The 22413-nt window shown below is 52.0% G+C and overlaps 1 protein-coding gene across 1 annotated transcript; it reads left to right on the top strand.

Moving 5' to 3' along the window:
* Positions 1-552: 552 nt before the first annotated feature.
* On the top strand, positions 553-18707 carry DIPK1C (divergent protein kinase domain 1C). Its single transcript, XM_059040332.2, has 4 exons — positions 553-744; positions 9499-10173; positions 13128-13292; positions 17880-18707. The coding sequence occupies exons 1-4, from the start codon at positions 553-555 to the stop codon at positions 18078-18080; spliced, it is 1233 nt and encodes a 410-aa protein (XP_058896315.1). The 3' UTR covers positions 18081-18707.
* The last annotated feature ends 3706 nt before the right edge of the window (positions 18708-22413 follow it).

Genomic DNA, 22413 nt, shown 5'->3' on the forward strand with positions numbered 1-22413 from the left:
ATTCAGGAGCTGCCTGGGAAGGGCGGGCGGCGGCCGCCACGACATTCCTATGACTGTCCCGGACCCCCGACTCAGGATCTCAGCCCGGGAAGCGCTCGGAGGAGACCCAAGTGGGGGGATGGGGGGCAGGGCTGCAGCCGAGGGTGCCCAGGGGCCCGAGGGGCGGCGGGGGTCTGTAAAAGAGAGTGCAGGGAGCCAAGCAGCCGCCCGAAGAAGGGGCGAGAGCTTGCCTTCCAGGGAGCCAGAAGTCTAAACCGGGGCGAGCCTGAATCTACGCAGAGTCGGTACCAGGAAGGAGCTGGTCTTCTTGGGGAAAAGGTGCAAAAAAAGTGCAAACGGTGGCGGGGTGCGGCGGGCGGAGCAGGGCGTCCCGCGCGCGCACACCCACTGAACCCCGGCGGCTCGGGCGGGCGCGGGCTGTTGCCGCGGGACCCCACCCCTCATCCCCGCCCCCCAGGACGGGCCGGGCGCCCGCGCTGCCTCTCCCCCGCGCCCCTCCCCCGCCGGGCCGCCGAGCCCAGACGCGAGCGCGGGGCGCGGGGCGGGTGGGCCATGGCGCGGGCGCGGGCGCGGGCGGCGGGCTCCCGGGGCCGGCCCGGGCGGTGCGGGCGGGGCGCGCTGCTGGTCTGCGTCGCGTGGACCGCGGGTTGGGTGCTGGCGGCCGCGCTGCTGCTCCGCGCGCACCCGGGCGTCCTCTCCGAGCGCTGCACCGACGAGAAGAGCCGGCGCATCCTGGCCGCGCTGGTAGGTGCCGCCGCCGCCGCACTGCCCCCGCGCCGCGCGCCCCGGGGGCAGGGCTGGACACCCTCCGCGGGCCCCGGGAGCCGGGGACTCGGGCACGGCCGTGGACCGAGGGGAGGGGCCCGGACGCGGTGCGTGGGGTGCGGTCTCCAGCGTGGGACTCTGCCCGGGACTCCTCCGTGCGCGGGCGGGGATGTCTTCCCCCGTTTCGCCCCAATTGGTCCTTTGTCCCAAGAGACTCTTCCTGCCCGACTGCTCTCCCGCCGACCGCAGCCCGCGCTCCTAAAGCAAGTGTTCGGGTCTGCTCCCAGTCTCCCGCCTCGGACAGCGGGGCTCGGGGCGCGGGCCGCTGAGGGCTCAGCTCGGGGAGACCACGCCCCTGCCCCCGGACTCGCCGTTCGGTCGCTCGGCCGCTGTTCGGCGAGTCCAGCCTGGGCTGCACCTCGCCGAGCCCCATGCAGACAGCTCGTAGGGTCCCGCCCCGCAGCTCCCCAGAGCCGCGGCTCTTCCTGGCGCGGTCTGCGGGGCCCAAGACCGAGCGCGTTCAGGCGAGCGGAGCGCGAGGGAGGCGGTCGGACCCTGGGGTCCGAGCGGGGTCTCCGGGCAGGGGAGGGCCTGGGGGCTCCATAGCTGAGCCCTGCAATTAGGGAGAGAAAGAAACGCCGGGGCTTGCAGGCTGCTGCTGCGCGCTCTGGACCCCAGAGGCGCATTCGTTGATTCGGAACGCTGGCTGCTCTCTGGTCTCTCTGTTTGGTTCGGAAGATGATGTGCATTAGGAGACTTGGATAAAGGTAGGAATCCCTAAAAGGAAGGCCAAGGTGAAGGTAACGGCAACTACCGTTACATTGATTGAGTGATCATTCACGTCCTAAAATACTGACCATCTAAGTATCTGGTGTGAAAAATGATCTCTTTTCTAAGAGACTTTCAAGAAACGCATGGGAAGTTTTCAGTCCAATTGCTTACATCTGGGTGAGCTTTTTGAGACCGTAGGATTTCAAAACGTGGTAGCATAAAGGCTTTCAAGTAAATGATTTTTTTTTTTAAGTGAGACTGGAAAAACTAAAGGAATGAGATGAAATGGACAAGCTAGACCAAATCGTTTTCCCTAATTGAGTCTGACGTGTCCTCGTGAATTGATCATAATGTTGGTGAGATACTCATCGACTCCCTCCGTCCTATCTATCAATAATCTATCCATTTATCTGTTCACTGTTACACTGACATTCTATCAAGTTTTCTTTAAGTTACAAGAGCTCATTGATTTTCCTCAATAACTCCTCTAAAAATTCCTTTCACTGATAAAGATTTTTTCCCCTCTGTTTTGGGGAGACTGACTAATTATAGTAAAAAATTAATAGCTTGGCCAGGATGAATATCCATGTACCAAAAATAACATAATAGCCTTTTAGATTAAAATAAAAAGCAAACACTACTTTTTCATTCCTTTACCTTTGGTTAAGTGAGAGAAGGCCTAATGGAAATTCAATAGCCTAGGGGCTTCCCTGGTGGCCCAGTGGTTCAGAGTCTGCCTGCGGATGCCGTGGAGCGGCTGGGCCCGTGAGCCGTGGCCGCTGAGCCTGCGCGTCCGGAGCTTGTGCTCCGCAACGGGAGAGGCCACAACGGTGAGAGACCCGCGTACCGCAAAAAAAAAAAGGAAAGAAAGAAATTAAATAGACTAGTATAACTTAAGTCATTGCTCAGCATAACTTTCCCAGCATTCCAGCTCATAAGTTAAAACCAATTCTGTTTGGAGGCTGAACCAACATATCTCCTGTGGCAGCCAATCTTTCCTGTTGCCAAAAGAACAATCTGAAATACCATGTCTGTCTGTCTGCCTGAAGTTCACCTGACCGGTTCTCAATGACCTGACTTTGGGGGGAGCATCATTTGGAGGCCCACTTTGAGGCCGCCGTTTCTCACGCTCTGCTCAGGACCTGACTTTCCCTCTCTACCCTCTCCATTCTGGATTTGCTGGCGGGAACCCCACACAGCACCGTGGCTCCCTTTCACCCAGGACACTGTGAACTAGACTGAGGTTTGAATAGGACCCCAGTCTCCACATCCCAGACTCTGCCGGGCCCTGGCGGCCACGCAGAGGCTGGCATTGTGGCACTGTGGCCTCCCAGGACTGAATCGAGCCTCTGTCTCTCAGCTCCGCCGGTCCTTTCAATTCATTCTGCCTGGCTTTTATCCTTAATAATAAAACTGGCTGTTATTTTTCTGACTGGCCTCCAGACTCTCATTAGCTTTCACTCGGAATCCCAGAGCACTGAAGGAATAGCTGCAGCTGAGCCGGAGGGAACCCCTTTCCCTTGGGCGGAGCCAAGGGAGTTGTGAACCTCTGAGCACGTTCCCGGGCCCTCACGCCAGGCAGGTGAACACTGCTGGAGGATGAAGCTGAGGGGCTGGTTAGGAGCGGGGAGTCATGGGTGCTGGTGCCCCCCCGAGCCTCACCCCACCTCTGGCGGGGCCCGCCACACTCCAGTCTCAAGAGAGAGTGTTGGGAGAGCCAACTGGATTGGTTCCAGAGTCGAGCCCAGGTCTTCCAGCTTCAGAATTTTCTGGGCAGACGGCAGCCCTCCTTTTTCCTGTGGCTTTTCAGCTCATCCCGTAATCAAGACATCTCTGTGAGGTTTCCAGAGCCCCATTTTCCCAGGGAACCGTGTCTGCAGGCTGTGCCAGGCTGACTAGCGTTGGGTCTGACCGTTCACAGGCCTGGCTTCCGGTTCTGCAGGCAGAGCGCCCCCCAGGGCAGCGGGGACATATGCTGCGGGTGCCCGCTGAGGCTCGCTCGGGGCAGGCTCTGTGCTAAGTAGTTTTATGCGTATTAATTCATCGGATCTCAGCCTCTGGCGGGTACGTCCTTTTATTCCTCCCATTTCACAGATGGCGAAACCGAGCCCCAGAGAGGTGAAGTAACTTGTCCCGATTCACGCGGTTACTGTGTCGCGGAGCCACGATGTGACTCTGATAGTAGAGACCCCGTTACAGAACTGGCTCCTCCAATACTGAAATCCATAAGTAACAACTGGGCATACTTAACCCCTCCATAGCACATCACTTTCAAAGCATCTCAAAAAGATTCCCACAGACTCTGTTATTCAGGAGGTTTAAGTCCCTTCCGGCTAGTTAGGTCTTGATGTGATTCAATTTAGTTGCCTACATCTGGGATTTCTTTTTAACAGGGCAGGCTTATCTTTCTTTGCTCTGATAGAAACCCAAGGTCCCAGTGGGACTACAGCATCCAGGGCACATACCCAGAGAGATTTTATAGCAGGGAATGACTCTACTTTCCTGAGTGCTTTGGCCACGTTTGTAATGTCTATCTTCTAAGCTGTCCAGGGGTCGGGAAGGGTTGCAGAGTGGCCTGGCTAATTGCTCTGAGATTCTGCAATGCGCAGCGTAACTGCTCCGTGAAGGAATTCCATCGTGAGATATGAGGGCTGCTAACTGCATAGGAACTTAATTCTCCTTAAAAACAAAAACAAACACACAAAAGAAAACCCAGCCCCTGGGCATGACCTCTGAGACCCTGTCACCGGTTTCCCAGACTAGAGAGGACAGGTTTTGTTTTTGTCTGAGAACTGAGATACAAGCCAGAGAGGGAGGTTCTAAGTAACCACCACTGAGAACGCTTTCTACAAGAACTGGGGCTGCTGGGAGTGTGCGTCTGCACGTTTGCACACAGCCTATAAGAACTATGAATTCGCTGTGAGTTTCATTAATTTTTTTTAAATGCCAGTTAACTACAATGAGACTTTATTAACTTGGTATTTTTCCCAGCTTATCTTAAAATCTGATACCTGTGGATTTTGTATGCACACACATTTGGGTACAGAAATGTACCTGTTCAAGATGGCAGTTAGGGCCTCCTTATATCCAGAGGAAAGTGATTTTTTAAAAATGGAGTTAGAAGTACATTACTTCTATTGAGTTAAACAAAATTAGCTACCTCAATAGGACATGCTGCTAATAGCATAATTTCACTCTTGTCCCTAATGTGATGACACTGTTTAACTAGCTTGTAAACTTGTAATCTGTAAATTGACTGGTTTTTAAGAGCCGAGCTAAGTCCTTCTCTGAGTTTAGCAAGCACAGGCATGCAAAAAGATCCTACAGAACTCACTGGAACTCTGGTAACCAGAAGAGCTGCAGTGGATGAATTTTACATTCTGTATCAGCAGAGTAGGGACGGATGTGCCAAAAAGGCTTCATCACAAAGAGTGACAACAAAGAACAGCCCTGCACTAACTACCCTTGCGTACACTTTGCTTTGGTGTAAGCGATCTCCCAGGACAAGCGAGGTAGCCAGGGCACGGGAAGTTAGGTCAGAAACCTAGGACAACACCTCCAGCGGCCGGTGGCCCGGCAGGGCTCTGGGCGCCCAGCCCCACTGCCCGCCCTTCCTGATGTGCAGCTTCCCTACAAGCTGCCAGCCATCTGGAGGCATGCCTATACCTCAACATGCTGACCTTCAGAAAAACAGCCAAAGGTAATGTTCCCCTCCAAAATCAGCAGACTATATATGCCAGATTTCCTTGCAACCCCTGTTTGGAACTGCCTTCTAAATTTGCAGGGGCAAATCTCGTGTGGGTTCGATTTGAATTCGATTTCATCGACGCGGTACAGTTTCGTAGAAAACACCAAGCTGTGGGGAGCCAGCGGGGGCAGGGGATGGTACGGTGGCAGTTCACGGGGGTTACTTAACGGAACCTGGGGCAGAGGAGACAAGAGCTCCCACTGGCAGGTGGGGCGGCCTCCCAGGGAAGGTGGGTCCGAGCCTTGCAGGGGGGAGCAGTCTGTCAGGTGGAGACACAGCAAGTGGCGGTTTTGGCAGGACACCCACTCCCTGACGCACTGGCACTTGCTCTAACCCTGCCCTCTGCTCCCCTGAACTGTCTGGTTCTCTGAACACTGGAGCGACTTTGCATCTGTGGCTTCCTCGGCAGGTCATTCCCTGCCCTCTCCCTCCTGGTCCGCTAGGCAGACTCTCAATTCATCTTTCAAAACTGAGCTCGGGTGCATCTCTCCAGGAAGAAGCCTCCCCGGCCTCCTGCCTTCTAATGACCAGGGCTGGAGGGAACTAGAGTTCAGAGGCCACCAGGTCCTCTGCCCCCATGACCTTGGTTGACTTTCATAGGTCTCCCACGACGCAGTGTCATCACCCCATGTTACAGGCTTGGAATCCAGCCACAGGCCAGCAAGAGGCTGAGCCCAGAGGCAAACCCAGCCGGCCCCAAAGCCAAGCCTGGCCACGTGCCTTTCCTGCTTACACTCCACCGTCATTTGAGGAGTCGGAAAGGCAGCCACCTCGCTCTGTGACGTCTGAGCCGGGCACCTGTTGCTGGATCCTGGCTCAGCTCACACACGGCGCTGTTAGCTGGAAGGTGGCTGGGTGTAGCCGAGGCAGCTTGCCCACGGCCACTCCCCGCCCCGGGGGTGTGGAGTGGGCTTCTGGGCCCACGGGTGTCTCTCGTGGCCAGTGACAATTTCGGCCGCAGCTCCAGATGAGGGGAGTGAAGCCCCCGGGCAGTCACAGCGGACACCCTCGGCACTCCCCGCCCTTGTGCTGTGGCCCCGCCAGGGCCCACGCCCGTATCTTGCCCTCCCCACGCCTCTCCCTTCCGCCCAGCACAGCAGGATTCTGAAGCTCCCAGTTCAGGACCCACCTCCTCCTACCAAACTCTACTGTATCACCTGCTTTTCTTTCTTGCCCAGTTCTGTTCTGTCCTTCATACAAAAACACCTTTGATTAAACTACAAATTTGACCACACTCTAGAAAGGACTATGGAATTGAATTAAACCATTTTGGATATACTCAAAGGGTTCAGGGGCTTTATAAGGCAATCAAGAAATAAATGTTGGGCTTCCCTGGCGGCGCAGTGGTTAAGAATCCGCCTGCCAGTGCAGGGGACACGGGTTCGAGCCCTGATCCAGGAAGATCCCACGTGCCATGAAGCAACTAAGCCCGTGCGCCACAACTGCTGAGCCTGCGCTCTAGAGCCCGTGAGCCACAACTACTGAAGCCCACACGCCTAGAACCCGTGCTCCACAGCAAGAGAAGCCACCGCAATGAGAAGCCCGCACACTGCCACGAAGAGTAGCCCCCGCTCGCCGCAACTAGAGACAGCCCACGCGCAGCAACCAAGACCCAACGCAGCCAAAAATAAATAAATTTATTAAAAGAAAGAAAGAAAGAAATGTTGCCTTTTCTTGTCAGGCTTATTACAGAGATGTGAAACGCTGTAAATACCAGATAGAACAGGACAAAGCTGCAGCAAGTAAAATGAACACCCCACATTACTTCCATCATTCACATCTTTTTCTACTCTTGGGAGTCTCAATCATTTAAATCTTTCATTCCCACCTTACCTCTAAGATTATCCTGAAAGGTCTCAGAGGAACCAGAATCAGCTGATGCTTTCTTCCGAGGCACAGTGATATGGAAGCAATTCCAAGCAAAGAGAGTCACTCAGAGGGTCCTGGTCCCTTTGATGCTCCTCTCGTGACCCCACACCTTGGAAAGAGGTACCAGGCTGAAAAGTAAAAGGATGGCATTTGACCAAAATGGTGTTAAGTTAAATTGCAAGATGTACACAGCATCAAGTGTATTTAAAACAGTTTCATGGGTGTTTATTAATACAGCTGCATTATGGTTGTGTTTTCAAAAGACAAAGAGCCAGCCCCAGGCAAACAGGGTGCACTCCCAGACTCCAGGATCGGGACTCCATCACGTGCATCTTTGGGTTTGGCTGGTGCCGAGACCTAACGTGGCAAAGGAGAAGCAGCTTGTGGGAGCCCCTCAGCAGGAAGCTGGGGGGTCAGGTCTGATGGCTTGGCTTGGTCCTTTGGGGCTGTTGTCCAGTTACTGCCTGAAATGGTCCCTGAAATCCAGATACTCGTTTTAAGAACAGGGAGTATATCTTTTTAATAAGCATTTTGGTCATATACTTTGAACAAGTCACTGAGAGTATTTATAAAGATCCACAATCCCTTATCCAATGCTCTGTGGCCAGGCTTGTTTTGGAATTCACACTGTTTTGGGTGTTAGATAATATGCAGTATATACAAACCTTCTATTTTGCATATGAGGCAGCACCAGTAATCAAACAAATCCAGCTGACTCATGACTCTGCAGCAAAGTATATGCAAAGTCACAGGCCAGATACATTCGAATCATAGACAGGCTCTCATCTTTTCAGCTGGATTTGACACTCCATGAGGGCGAATGAGTCATGGAAAAACTTGCAGTTTTCAGAGCTTTTTGGATTTGGGGATTATTCACATATCCAAGCATTGGAGGTGTATTTTCCGACTTGAAGGAGCTGTATATGATCTACTCGGGGTTAATAAAGCCGAGCAGCACAGAACCACCAGAGTCTGGCCCGCGTATAATTACGTACCTGACCTGCCTTTGCCCACGTGGGAGGAAGATGCATCTGGGGGGAAACAGGTGGAGTCAGGAAATAGGCTCAACCCCTAATAAACGTGGGTCCAGAGGTTTAGGTTTCCTGAAAGAGATAAAAAAGAAAGAGAAGAGAATAATAATCCTCCCTTTCAATCGGTTTCACACTGGCATCTCCTGCTCCCCCTCTAGCAGGTCTGAAGGGCAGGGCCTGGCTGGACTGTATTCTTAGGACAGATACTTGTAGTGTCATGGTGGGGTCACCAGGTTCCCCATGTGGCAGGAGGGCCTAAGAGCCTGATGTTTAGGAGAAGTTCCCCATTCCAGGGTCCTTGAGTGCCTTCCTCACCACCCCCAGGAACCGAACACCTCCCGCTTCTGGAATTTACCCAGCAGGGCTCCTCTTCTGCAGGCGCCAGGTGCCTGCCCTGCCGGCCACGAGGCCTCTCCTGCCTCCTTTTTCCTGCAGTGGGCTCTCCAGACCCCGCAGTGCCCCAGAGCCTGCTGGCCTTACAGCCACACCACTTCCCGGAGACCACAACGGGTGCAAGGAGAGGTTCTAGAGGAAAGGCCACTCCTGGGGTCACCGGGGACCCACCTCCCGAGGTCGGGCTGACCTGTACTTGACCGGGGGTTGCAAGCTCTCTGGGTGACCCTGACGTGAGGCCAGGAGTTGGGAACCACGGGCCTAGCCCAGCCCTGTCACTGATGGTCAAGGAAACTGACCGCAGCTGCCAAAGGCCTTTGACAGCATCACCACCTCAGCTGGAAGTGGGGGAGGGCAGAGACCTGCTTCCTGAGACCTGGGCCTGGGCCTGACGGAGAAAATAGCAAACTTGAGGCGCTCTTTCAAGTCTTTTTTTTTTTTTTTTTTTAACTTAAATGTATTTATTTATTTTGGCTGTGTTGGGTCTTCGTTGCTGCGCACGGGCTTTCTCTAGTTGCGGCAAGCAGGCTCAGTAGTTGTGGCACACGGGCTTCAGTAGTTGCGGCTCGTGGGTTCAGTAGTTGTGGCACATGGGCTTCAGTAGTTGTGGCTCGTGGGTTCCAGAGCGCAGGCTCTGTAGGTGTGGTGCACGGGCGTAGTTGCCCTGCAGCATGTGGAATCTTCTCGGACCAGGGCTCGAACCCGTGTCCCCTGCGTTGGCAGGCGGACGCTTAACCACTGTGCCGACAGGGAAGCCCTCAAGCCTTTCACTTCATACTTCCTCTCTGACCCGAGAAGCCTCGCGGTTCACTCTGGTGAAGGTTCTCTGCACAGCTGTTAGGAGCCTGCTGGTCGCAGGGACCAGCCTTGTGTCTATTCGCTGCCCCTCCGCGGTGTGACCGACTGTCCCCTTCCTTCCAGTGCCAGGACTACCGGGGCGGCGCACTCGGGGGAGACCTGTGCGAGGACCTGTGCGTGGCGGGGCAGCTACGGTACCGGCGCTGCCTGTACTACGAGCGGGGCAAGAAGGTGCTGCAGGCTGACTGGCGCGGCCGGCCCGTGGTCCTCAAGTCCAAGGAGGAGGCCTTCTCCAGCTTCCCGCCGCTCGGCCTCCTGGACGGCCAGCCCGAGGCCGGCGGCCAGGGCTTCCCGGAGGCAGAGCTCCTCCTGCTGGCGGCCGGGGAGGTCAAGAGCGCGCTGGGCCTGGAGCTGGCCGAGGGCGGCCTGGGGCGGCTGGGCCTGGGGCGGCGGGGGCCCCGGCTGCGGGGTCAGCTGGCCAGCCTGTGGGCGCTGCTGCACCAGGAGGAGTTCGTCCTGCTCAGCCTGCTGCGGGGCCGCAGCCCGCACGCGCCGCCCGTGCTGGGCTCCTGCGGCCACTTCTACGCCGTGGAGCACCTGGCCGCGGGCAGCCCCCGCCTGCGGGCCCTCTTCCCCCTGGACGGCGCGGCCCGCGGAGGCCGGGCCCAGGCGCGCGCGCTCAGCGGCGTGGCGCTCAGCTTCCTGGACATGGTCCGCCACTTCGAGCACGACTTCTCGCACCGCCTGCACCTCTGCGACGTCAAGCCCGAGAACTTTGCCATCAGGAGCGACTTCACGGTGAGTGGCTGCGGCGTGTGTTTCGCCCGTGGAGGGCAGACTTGGGTCCGGGTGGTCCTAAACGAGGGGGTTTCTGAAATCGGGGGAGACCCTGCAGCGTTATGCAACCTTCTAGCCAGGACAACTCCGACCTGCCAAACTCTCCTTGTGGGAATGAGAGAATTTAAAGAACAGAGGCGGCTGCCCGGTGCCGAACTGGGAGGACAGCCGCTTACAGCGGGAGGCACGGTCTGTCCTCCTTAAGCGCTGCTCTGTGTTCTCCAAAGCGACTTAGCGCCTTCTTAGGGCTATTTTGGAAGCAAGCAAATTGTGCAGAAAACAGTCTCCAGGAGACGAGGAGCCTCGGAGGCTGAGGAGCGAGGACGGCCTGTGGGGGCTTCTGGACAAAGGCTCAGCAGGCGGACACTGTTTTCAAGCTGTCCATGCTCTAGGATGATGGACAACTTTTTCTAATACTTTCCTCTGGAGACATTCTAGTTTCCCTTCTGTGGGTAAGACTTCTAGTGGGACAACTGGCGTTTTGGTGCCTCACACGGGGGAAAATCCTGCCCGGGGGGACACGTCAGCCCCAGCAGGCTCTTGCAGGAGGCAGGAAGATTTTATGTCCCACTCCAGGCAGTGCAGGCCTACAAAGAATGAACCGAGGTGGGAAAGCATCAGCAGGAGGCCTGGAGCTCCGGGTGGGATGTGGCCCTCTGTGTTTTAAAAGCAAGCCCTCCAGGTGATTCTGATGCACACTCAGTGTGAGAACTAGGGACGGACCAGCAGGCGGGCTCCCCCTTTGGTCCGTGTTGCAGTGAGGAAGGAGCGCTGTCCTTCAGGTAACATGTAAGAATTTATTGGGCTTCCCTGGTGGCGCAGTGATCGAGAGTCCGCCTGCCGATGCAGGGGACACGGGTTCGTGTCCCGGTCCGGGAGGATCCCACGTGCCGCGGAGCGGCTGGGCTCGTGAGCCATGGCAGCTGAGCCTGCGCGTCCGGAGCCTGTGCTCCGCAACGGGAGAGGCCACAGCAGTGAGAGGCCCGCGTACCGCAAAAAAAAAAAAAAAAAAAAAAAAAAAAAAAAGAATTGATGACTCGCAGTCATTCACTTTCTCGGGTCCCCCCTTGCAGGTCTTGAGAATCTGTCCTGCGGTTGCAAAAGAACTAGGGAAACATCTTTACTTCTTGCTCCCAAACTGTTGCCAGAAAGTGCTCTTTTCAAACAGATGATGTTTCCTGCTCTAGAGGCACACTTTTCAGTGGAGAACGAAATAATCCTCATCAATCCGTTGTAGTCTGATGCTAGGACTATGTCTGATGATGCAAGTTAGGTAATTTTGTGCAGGAAAAATTTTATGATTCTCCCGATGTTATCTAAGAAACCACAGGCAGGTTTTTCTGTTCATTTTGTTACTGTTCTTATTTTAGGCACATAGAGTTATGCTTCCAGTAGCTGTAATCCATTCTACAGCATACACTAAAATTAAAAAATAAATCTAGCTCTTCCTGGGAGATGAGAAGAGAACAATCAGAGCTGGAGGAGAGAAGTAACAGGGAGCTGAAATTCCACCAGGGGCCCAGGGGAAGCTGGGGAGATGGCCAAGAACTATCAAAAGAAGAGAAGTGTCTTGTAGCCACCCAAATAAATTATGAAAGACAAGAGACTCAATAGCACAGCCTCATATATTTTTAGGGCATTAACCAGTATAAATAATGAAGTGAGCTATTTCTTTTGTCTAAGATAGGAAAAATTGATTAAAATGATCATTTCTGTTTGTAGAGCCTGAATTAGTAATTAGACAAGGCTCTTAAATAGGGAAAAGTTCCCTCTTCTTTATTTTCATTATTCTCCACATATTTTGAAATGAAGTATTTTCCCTCCTCTGTTTTACTGAATAATCCCCAAGAAGCTTTACTGCATCCTGGCATCAATCTTGAAGGAAAAAACAGAAACAACAACCTGGGTATGTGCCTCCTGACTTTGCAGAGAACTGAGATGTAAGTGAACACTTTTTTGAGACGTGACCAAAGGGAGAAGGCTGATATTTTGAGGCTGACCTGTGAAGGCTTGTGAAATGCCACAGACTCCATTAACCTCATCAAGTCTTCTAATAGCTCTTTAATGCCTTGAAGCTATACACTGCTTGATTTGGGCAGAGTCCAGGTTTTCCCAGGTTTGAGTATTTTTTTTTTTTTTTTAAATTCAGGTGGTGGAGGAACATCTGCATAATTTAGACATTATTCTTTTTCTGGTTTTGAAGCCTATCTGGGTTGAAGCCAGGAAGATAAATCTGAAATTCCAGGGGCTCATCACATTCTCGCGCTGATAGTGGGCCTTAGTGTTTGATGCTTCTGGATCAGGGTCCATACGTATCGACCCTAATTGGAGAACTTTGGCTTTCCCACTCCCTGCACTCCCCCTGCTCCTGCGGCTGGAAACCAGTCAACTCAGGCAACAGACGGCATACATAGAAGACCTACGCACTGCCCGCCCCACTCTCACCATCACACCCTCCAACTGTCCCTTGAATGTAGTTTTCTTTTGTTGCTTATATTCATAGGGATGGATTATCTGTGTCTCACAGCTTTCGTATTCCCGAGCCTTGAAGGTCAGAAACCAAAGTGATAAAGAAGGGGAAATCAATTCATTTTAAAGATATTTCAGAGATTCAACCTTTAAATCTGAGAAAACTTTTAAAGATGAAAAGTGATACTAGTTTCACCATTCTAGGTTTTCACTAGTGACCACAAAGGTCCTTTTTGCAGTTAAAGCCTTGCCATACCATCTGTGCCAGTGGCTTGTATGTCCCCAGCACAACCTGGCTCCTCTTCCCTGCTGGCAGATTTCTGTGACCCCTGAAGTCTGACACTTGCACCTGCAAAGGGGAACAGGGGTGGGGTGATACTGCAGGACTCCCTCTGTGCTGCGGCCTTGGGGGTCCTCTTGAGAGGCGTGTGCTGTTTCAATTACAGGTGGTGGCTATTGACGTGGACATGGCCTTTTTCGAACCTAAAATGAGGGAAATTCTTGAGCAGAACTGCACGGGAGATGAAGACTGCAGTTTCTTTGACTGTTTTTCAAAGTGTGATTTGCGAGTGCACAGGTGTGGAGCCCAGAGAACCAACAGCAACCTGCAGGTGAGCAATGCTGCTGTCCTCTAGCGGAAGGGGAGAACCTGTCCTCTCTCGGGGGGGACCCTGTCCTCTCTGGGGGGGGGAACCCTGTCCTCTCTCGGGGGGGGACCCTGTCCTCTCTGGGGGGGAGACCCTGTCCTCTCTCGGGGGGGAGACCCTGTCCTCTCTCGGGGGGGGAACCCTGTCCTCTCGGGGGGGGAGACCCTGTCCTCTTGGGGGGGGAGACCCTGTCCTCTCTCGGGGAGGGACCCTGTCCTCTCTCGGGGGGGGAGACCCTGTCCTCTCTCGGGGGGGGAGACCCTGTCCTCTCTTGGGGGCAGACCCTGTCCTCTCTCGGGGGGGGGAGACCCTGTCCTCTCTTGGGGGGAGACCCTGTCCTCTCTCGGTGGGGGAGACCCTGTCCTCTCTCGGGGGGGACCCTGTTCTCTCTGGGTGCCTCTGCCTGCCGCACTGTGACATCCCGATGATGAAGCTGAAGGTCATCCCTCTTGCCATGTCACCTGGGCTCGGTGTGTCCAGTAAGGGCAGGGATGGTGGGAGACGGGGATCATTTGTTCTTAGTCGTCTACCCCAGAGGTTGTCGGCCAAGTGACCCCATGGGGCTAAGGGATGGTGCTCCCAGCACAGCCTTTACTGGGTCCCCCAGAGCCATGGGGACTTGGGTAGCCCTTCTCTCTGGGTCTAATTTCTGCATCTACACACACACACACACACACACACCCAAATGGGCAACCAGAGACTGATTCACCAAGGATAAATCCAGAAAAAGAGCAAACCAGTCCTGAAAACTGGCCAAACCAGAGAGGGTGGGCGACACCACAGATCCAACAGGCAAGGGGTTAGGCCAGCAGGTGGTTAATAGAGGGAGAAAGTGCATGGGTCCCACGTCCAGGAGACCAGTGATAAGTAGGAACCCATCCTGGCTTCCAGCTCTCAGATCCAGCCTAGAGTGAGGGAGACCCAGATGTGGGGCTGGAGGCCCCTGCACTGGGAAGACATCTCCCCTCTTCCGGCAGAAGCGGTCTGCTCCCGGCCCTCACTCCCGGCCCTCAGGTGGGTGTGGCTGAGCTGGGCTCACAGGTGTTGACCACACCCAGGAAGAGGTCATAGCAGGGAAGCTGGGCGCACCTCCACCACCACTGATCTGTGCTCTAGCCTCAGCCTTCCTACTCTTTCATTCTCCTATCCGGTCCACTCCGCAGTCTCACCTCCACCGCAGCCTGTGGAGTCTCTGTACAGTCCTCCACCCCAAAAGGCCAATATAACCCCGGTGCACACCTGGTGATGGGGCCAGAGCCTGGCGCTGAGTCACGCCGGCACAGAGGACTGACCTGGGGAGACCTGCACAGCCGTGTAGTTAACCTGGAGGTCCTGGGCCAGGCCGAACAAGGCCCTGGCTCGGCAGCCTCTACAACTTAATGTGGACTCATACCCTCGGTGGGTCTGCAGCACAATCATTCTTCTCCAGATGTGGGAACAAGATGCTTTCACTAGAGCATCAACCACCCTGTGACCTCAAACCACAAAGTGGAAACACTAACACCTGCCCTCTGCAGCATAATTGGAGACTAGAGTTGTATCCTTAATATATAAACGGCTCTTACAGAGCCGTTAAGCAGCGAGAGGTACACACACACAAAACTGGCAAGAGAAGAACATATGACAGATACACGGGAGCTGAAATGCAGACGGCCAGAGAACCTGGAAAATATTTAATCTTACTATTCAAAGACATGCAAATTAAAACCCAGCGATAATTTTTTACTTTAAACTATTGGGAATAGTTGTTAAAATGCTATTAATTAACAGGTGAGGCTTCAGAGAAACATAGGTAAGAGTCTACATTGTTAACGTGATTGTAAAATTCTACATCCTCTGGAGGGTGCATGACTGTTGGGAATACTCTCTTTAGCTGAGCAATTTCATTTGTGCACCTTTTCTGATTATTGCCTTTGAATAAAGACCTAGAAACGAAATTTCGCTTCCTTTAAGGATATGAGAAAATATGAAGCATTCATTAAGCGAAAAAATGCAGGTTACAAACCAGTATTTACCCATGATCTCATTTTTGTTAAGTAGTACGTGACTGGGAGAAAAGACATGAAAACGTCAAAAGCAATTACTTACGGATGACAGGATTACAGATAATTTTTATTTTCTTCCTTTTGCCCTATATTTTATAAATTTTCTACGGTGGTATGTATTACTTTTCTAACTTACAGTTTTACTCAAAAAAAAAAAAAAAAATCCCTGCCCTGCATCAGTTGATTGACAGATCAAAGGAACAGAATTTTTTTTAATTGCAGAAGTAGACCTAATGACATATGGGTATTTAGGATGTTATAAAGGCAGCCTCTCAGGCCAGTGGGAGGGAAGCTGTGAGCGGTGCTGGTAAAGTGAGTATTCAGGAACAACAAATGATCACATTAACTCCTGGTTCACTCCTTACATCAAACTAAACTCCAGATGGCTCAAATACTTATGCCTAAAAAATGGAATCCTGAAGGTTCTAGACAAAAACTGGGAGAATTTAAAGTACTATCCTAGAGTTTGGAAGGCCTTTCTAAGTACAGAACAAAGCTCAGAGGCTATAAGAGGAACAACTGACACATTTAACCATTTTTTTAAAAATCCACATTGCAAAAACAAAACAAAGTTACAAAAAATATGAGCAAATTTAGAGGTTAAATGAGAAAATTGGCAAAATATTTGCGACTGCTCTTACAGATGAGGAGCATATAGGACATAGACAGCCCTTATCTGTCTGAGACTCAGAGCTGCTGAGACTCAGCATCCCCCAGCATCGTCCTTGGCTCACGGTAAGCCCACATCCCAGGGGCAGCATCTAGTGATTGGTTAGTGGGGAGGGGGGAAATGCAAAGCCCAGCCCCCTGGCCTCTATAAGGAAAACTCTGTAGGCCATTCCAGTACCAGAAGTTTTCCTTCTCCCTTAGTTCCATGGAAAGATGGTTCCTGAGAACGCCCCTCAAAAAATCCCTGCATGCAAACCTCCATCTTACAGTCTGCTCCCCAGGAAACCAATCTAAGCAGGGGATTAATGTCCTTAATATATAAAGAGCATTTACATATCAATATGAAAAAAAGTTAACAATCTGATGGAAATGTGGGCAAAGAACATCACCTTGACCACTCACTGGAAAGGAAACACAGATACTTTCAACCTGACTAATAAGAAGAGCAATACAAATTAAACCATTTTCATTCATCAGTTAACGAAAAAGAAAGATGACACGTGTTGTTGAGGGCATTCTTGTCATACGATGCTGTGAGAGTGTAACTCGGTACAACTTTAATCGGGTCAATCTGGCAATATCTATCAAAACAAAAAATGTGCATACCCCTTGGCCCAGAAATTTCATTTCCAGAAATTTAGTCATATGCAAAATGAAAAAGAAATATCTGCAAGATATGTATTGCAGCATTTTTCATAATAGCAAAAGTTAGTGAACAACCTACATTTCCATCAATAGGGAACTAGCTAAATAATTTATGATATGCATTTGAGGTACAGCCATTAAAACAAATGGGATATCCTTATAAGGACTGATTTGGAAGGCTCTCCCTGATATTTCATTAAATGGGAATGGAAGCTTTAGAACAGTGTGTGTAATATACTCCCATCCATGTAAAGTAAAAGAAAAAGGAAATGCATGTATATTTATAGACTCTCCAGAAAGACATTCAAGGGAGTGGTTGCCTCTCAGAGCCAGGAGCCTAGTGTCTGGTTGTCAGGAGTGGGATGGAGACTTAAGATTACAGCCTATCTTTTGGGACATTTTCCATGTTTGCCCCTGAAAATGTATTATCAACTCAAAAGGGAAATAAGATAATTTGTTTTTAAACAGAATCCTCAGTCTTGCAGAGGTTGGGAAACACAAGTCAAAATTATAGAAACCGTATCTCTATAAAATTGAGGCATTTGTTAATTGAGTCTAATATAAAGTGTGACACAAAAAAATGGAGGATATTAATTATGCAGTGCTCCATCCAACAGGGAGGAAACCATGAAGGCTGTAAGACAGCGTGTTTACATAGAGAATTTAAAGAGATCTTCAGCCTCAGTGAATTTCATACCCAAGGAGAATAAAAGGCTGTGAGATAGTGGCTTAATTTTTACTTCTCCTAAAATAAAACATCTCAAAGCCTCCTCAAAAAGAGTCTGCAGCCTTTCCCTTCCAATATACCTTTTTTTTCAGTGAGCCTCAAAATACTATCACGCTTGCACACCCCTTGTCACCAGCGTGTCCTGGGGCCCTCAGGACAACCCTGCCAGGAGGCGATGACTGTCACCAACCTATGGATAAGAAAGTGCGCCCTCAGGGGTGCAGTGACGGCGGGGCTGGCAGCCTTGGGCCTGCCCAGGGCCCACTCCTTATGCAGCAGCTCCTGCCTGCGACTTTCTACTGCAGGGTCCTCAGTCCTTTTCCGAGTGTCACCCGGAGCTTCCCCCTCGGCATTTCCACTGCACCTGGGGTGGCCTTCTCCCAGCTGGGCGGGTTAGGGTCCAGGAAGGGCCCTTCCAGGAGGCCCCCGGGCCTGAGCTGACAGCCCCCTCCCGCCCTCTCCCAGGTCGTCTGCGACAAGATCCTACGCCACTGGTTTTCCTCGCCCCGCGGCAGCCCCGCCGTGTCGGCCTCCCTGCGGCGGCAGCTGCGGGCGGCGGTGCTCGAGTGCGCGGCCCCGGGGGCCCAGGGCGCGGCGCCCAGCCTGCTCGCGAAGCTGCGGCGCCTCCTCCAGGCCGCGCTGCGGGAGCTGCGGGAGAACGAGTAGCCGCGGCCCCCGCGCGGTGAGGGGAGCGCGTCCGGCGCGGACAAGGGCCTTGGGGACGCTTACTGTGTGAGGAGGGGGCCGCCCGGTGCTGTTCGTCCCTCAGCCGCCTCCTCCCTCTGCTCTGCTTTGAGGACTCCCTCCGGGCCTCGCCCGTCACCCCTTCGAAGTGACACGAGGGACGGGGTCCCGGCTCCGGGTTCTCGGAAGGAGGCTCCGCTGTGCTGGAGCAAGAGCCCCGCCGGGGCCCTGCAAACGTCACCGCGTCACAGAGCGCACCTGCGTGCGCGCACGCGCGCATGCACAAGGGTGAGTGCGCACGTGGCCGTGAAAGTTGCGCAGGTTTGTGGACGTGTGCGCACGCGTGTGTGAGCGGGTGAGCGTGTGGGCGGGGAAGGTCCCTTCTCTGGCGTATCCGCTGGCACCGCGGGCCTCGCTGGCAGAGAATAGTCACCTTGCTTTTGGAATTGAAAACAATAAAAAAAAACCCCAAGTCTCATCTCTGGGAACTGTAGTTTGTACTGGCGAGGGTCTGAAAGCGCAGTTTACAGTGTTTTTCATTTTGAGGAATGCATGGATTTTACGGATTGTGACATCGGTTTTAGGGAGCACTTCATCTCTTATCACAGTACATCCTCCCTGGGAGCAGGGGCTGCAGGCTTGGTGAATTCAAGGCAGAGCCAGGGCCAGGTGGCCTGTGCTCAGTGCCTGTCTGTGACCCGGCGCCTCTCTGCCTCTCCAGTGAAGACCAGGCCGCAGGCCCCATGTCACCTGTTGGCAGAATTGGTTCCAGGGGGTTCCCGACGCTGCTGCTCTGCTGCAGGAGAGCAAACGGGAGGAAACCGCATGCTGGCCACTCCCCGGGTCGGGCACGTGGAGCCAGCCAGAGGTCTGTCCACCTTGGGGGGGACACAGCCCTACTCCACATCTGGGGAGGGTGAGAGCTGAGCAAACCACCACAGACCACCCTCAAGGTAAACCCAGAAAGACGCCCGGAGAGGATTAGGGATTCTGTTGATGGTTTACAAACAGGAGAAGACAAATTAATCTGAAGTTTTAAAATATCACAAATTGACAAATTCCAAGTATTTCTCTTTTCCTTGCCCAAACCCCTTCTGATGCAGACAAAGAGCAATTGCCTATGTATGCTGGTTCGGCTGCATCTCCACTCACCCTGAGGAAGGACGTGTTGGGGGTATAGTCTAAGGCCCCCCAGTTCTAACTCTGTGACTCCCCACACTCTGGTTGGAAGGACCCCTCCCCTCCCCCATCACCACTGGCATTTTCCACATGACTCTGAATTTCATCAACGGCCTCCTCTAATCAAATATATGAACGACCCACTCTGCCTAGCAGGCAGTAAAACTCCACGTCTGTCACGTTTGTGGCAAAAGTAAATTAAAACTAAAGTTTGATCACAGTCCCTGGATTAGTAGATTCTAAAAGAAAAGAGAATTGGCTGCGGTGTACCCAGCGGAGGCTTGTTGCACCTGAGCTGTGCTATTCGAGCTTGTGTCTGCAGTGGTGAGGGTCTCAGTGAGCCTCGGGACCCTCGGGGCAGGTTCTCTTTCTGAGCCAAAGGTTCCCACGAAGACAGTGAGAAATAGACGGCGAGGGAGGGAGGCCCAGGGGCTTTGCGGTCTGTGCGCTCAGAACAGTCGGCTTTTGCATTGTGAGGGCACATGGGTCTCCTGTGGTTGCCCTGGGGTTACAGCCCTTCCTTGGCCTTTGAGCTAACCGCCCAGGCAGCAGAGGGAAAAGGTTCCTTTTCACTTCAACCAGAATGAAAACAACTGTTTCTGTTTGTCACGGAGGCTGTACAATATGTAATTACCCAACACAATAGTGTTTTTATTGCTGAAAAGTGCAGTTTATTCCTTCCCCTGCATCTGGCCACCCATCTCACACACAAACACACACCATGCCCCTTTCCCATCCTGCCTGGAGAATTCCCTCTATGGCGGTATCTCTTAGACTGTGGTGAAGTTCAGTGTTGTTGTTGTGTTTTTTTTTTTTTTCAATTTTCAAACCCTTGCAAAATAATACTTTTATATAATACAGTAAACACTGTATCTGTATTTAATATTTTTAATGTGACAAGTGAGATTGTTTCTTGCTTATCTGATTGAACAACCACCTTATTTGTAGGGGAAAATGTCTGCCTAAATAGTTCTATGTTTTGTTTTAATAACATGCATAGTAGACAAAACACGCTCAGTGCTGTGTGGACGGGACTCGAAGAGATTATAAAGTGAGCTCAGCAAGCACGGTTTATTCCTTTTAAAGTTTTATCCAAATTAAAGCAAGTAAGTGCTTTATTCATTTATAAACCCTCATCAGAAGTCAATTTTCACAATTTATCTTAATAAATTATAGTGAAAATGATCTTTTGATGAAATGATTCCAGATTTTTTTCCCTGTTGGATTACAGGTGACAAACCTTAACTGCACAGAAATTGTAGGCAGCTCAGGCCACATGCTATGCCTGCATGATGCCTGAACTGTTCCATGAGGGGTGGATGATGTCAAGTGGACACAAATGTTTCTAACCCTCCTCTCAGTTCTTATCTCCTCACAGGAAGTGAGTAGCAAGCAGTTCACCGATGTGCCACCTCCAAGAAGTCCTCTAGGATTGCCTCCCATGGGTCTGCCCCCATGTTTGGCACCAGCCATCTGGGAACACCGAGAACAAACGCCTAGCATTTTAACTTAAATTATTGGAAGAGCAGCTATTTTAAAAACTTGATTTGGAAGCTGTTTTTTGAGCAGCTGGGGTGGGAGAGTTAGGCTGGAAATTTCTGAAACCAAGGAACATATAAAGAAACTTTAACATTTACTGTGCTAGTAACTGCAGTGTAGGGGAAAAATGCCACTCTGGCTCTGTAACATACGTGATTTCTCCCACCTTTTGGGTCCTGAAACTTGTGTTGAAGACGTTGATTCTTGACTTTGGCCTTAATCTTGCTCCTTGTGTTTTTCCAGTGGACTGTATTTCATTCCTCTTAAAGATCGCTGAAGTGAAGCTTCAAGAGAAATCCCATAGGAAAATGTTTAGAGCAGATGCATTTGCTGGGCCCACTTTGAGTCCCTTGGTGGGGCACCTGATTGGTGAGGAGTTCCGGTATTTCTTCCTGTCTTTGGGAGAACTCTCCATGCCCCCCCTTCTCTCTGCTTCTTCCTCGTGGTACTCTGGGTTCAGCCATTCTCCCTTTGCTCTTCTAAAACTGCCAGCATCCCCTGTATTTCCCACGAGGCTATGGTATTTTGTTAGAGCAGCCTGGGCTGACTAAGAGGACTGCCCTGCCCTGGACGCTGCCCTGGATGCTGTCCTTGACCCTCCCTGAGAGCGGTGGCCTCAGCAGTGCTGGGGTGCATGGCAGAGAGCCTGCTAGGGTGTGAGCGGAGCAATGCCGGGGCTGCCAGGGTCTCCAACTCCCAGTTACCTGTGAGCGCCCAAGGTGCCTCCTGGGCAGAGCTGCTGGAAATGGCGTTGGCCGTGAAGAAGGGAGCCAGCTGCTCCCCAGTAAGTCTGAACCGGTGGGAGGGTTGCCTGCAGGAACGGTCTCTCCCTCACCTCCTAGGGCCCGCTTCCCAATGTAGACAGCACGGACTCCCAGCTTACATCTGTGCCTCTGCGTGTTGGGAGGCTCTGACCCTGCAAAGGCCTCCGTGCCTCGACGCTCCTTGCGCAGCTGTTTTCCTGCAGCGTCCGTTTGCTCTCAGTGCCCTGAGCTTGTTAACACTTCAGAAAGACACTGTAGCCAGGGCTGTGTGCAGGGATCAGGGAGATGCTTGTGGCACTTTGTGGTTAAGAAACTATACTGGGGTATTTGGGCTCACTTGATTGCTTTGTCCTTTATTTTCCCCAATAGAAACCTGAGAGGAGGAATGGAATGCACTGTAGTTATGAAGCAAAAGTCAGGACAAATGGTCAGTTCTGATGTTCAAGAAACTTGAAAAGTACACAATTAAAGCATTTACCGAGTCGTTTATGGAAAGGGATGTGCTTAATGGAAATTACAACTGCCTTGGCAACTGCAAGGTGATTCTGGAGAACAAGGAAACAAAGCACACTTAGAGAACTTTCTGGAGAAAAGCACTGTGAGAAACATCCCACTCTTCATTTTTATGTTGTTCCAAAGCAGCTTGTCATCTGGATAGGTTTTCACAAGAGGAGTGAATTTTCTCTTAGCCACTTTAAATTATTTTCTCTCTTTAGGCCCAGCTTTATTTTATTGCTGTGTGTCAGGATATACAAATTGACCTGGCATTTGAATGAAAGTAAGTATGTGCTTATTGGAAGGCTCTGGAACTTGGAGCCAGAAGCCTGGGGTTA

This window comes from Kogia breviceps, chromosome 15, assembly GCF_026419965.1.
Source record: "Kogia breviceps isolate mKogBre1 chromosome 15, mKogBre1 haplotype 1, whole genome shotgun sequence".
Taxonomy (NCBI): Eukaryota; Metazoa; Chordata; class Mammalia; order Artiodactyla; family Physeteridae; genus Kogia; species Kogia breviceps.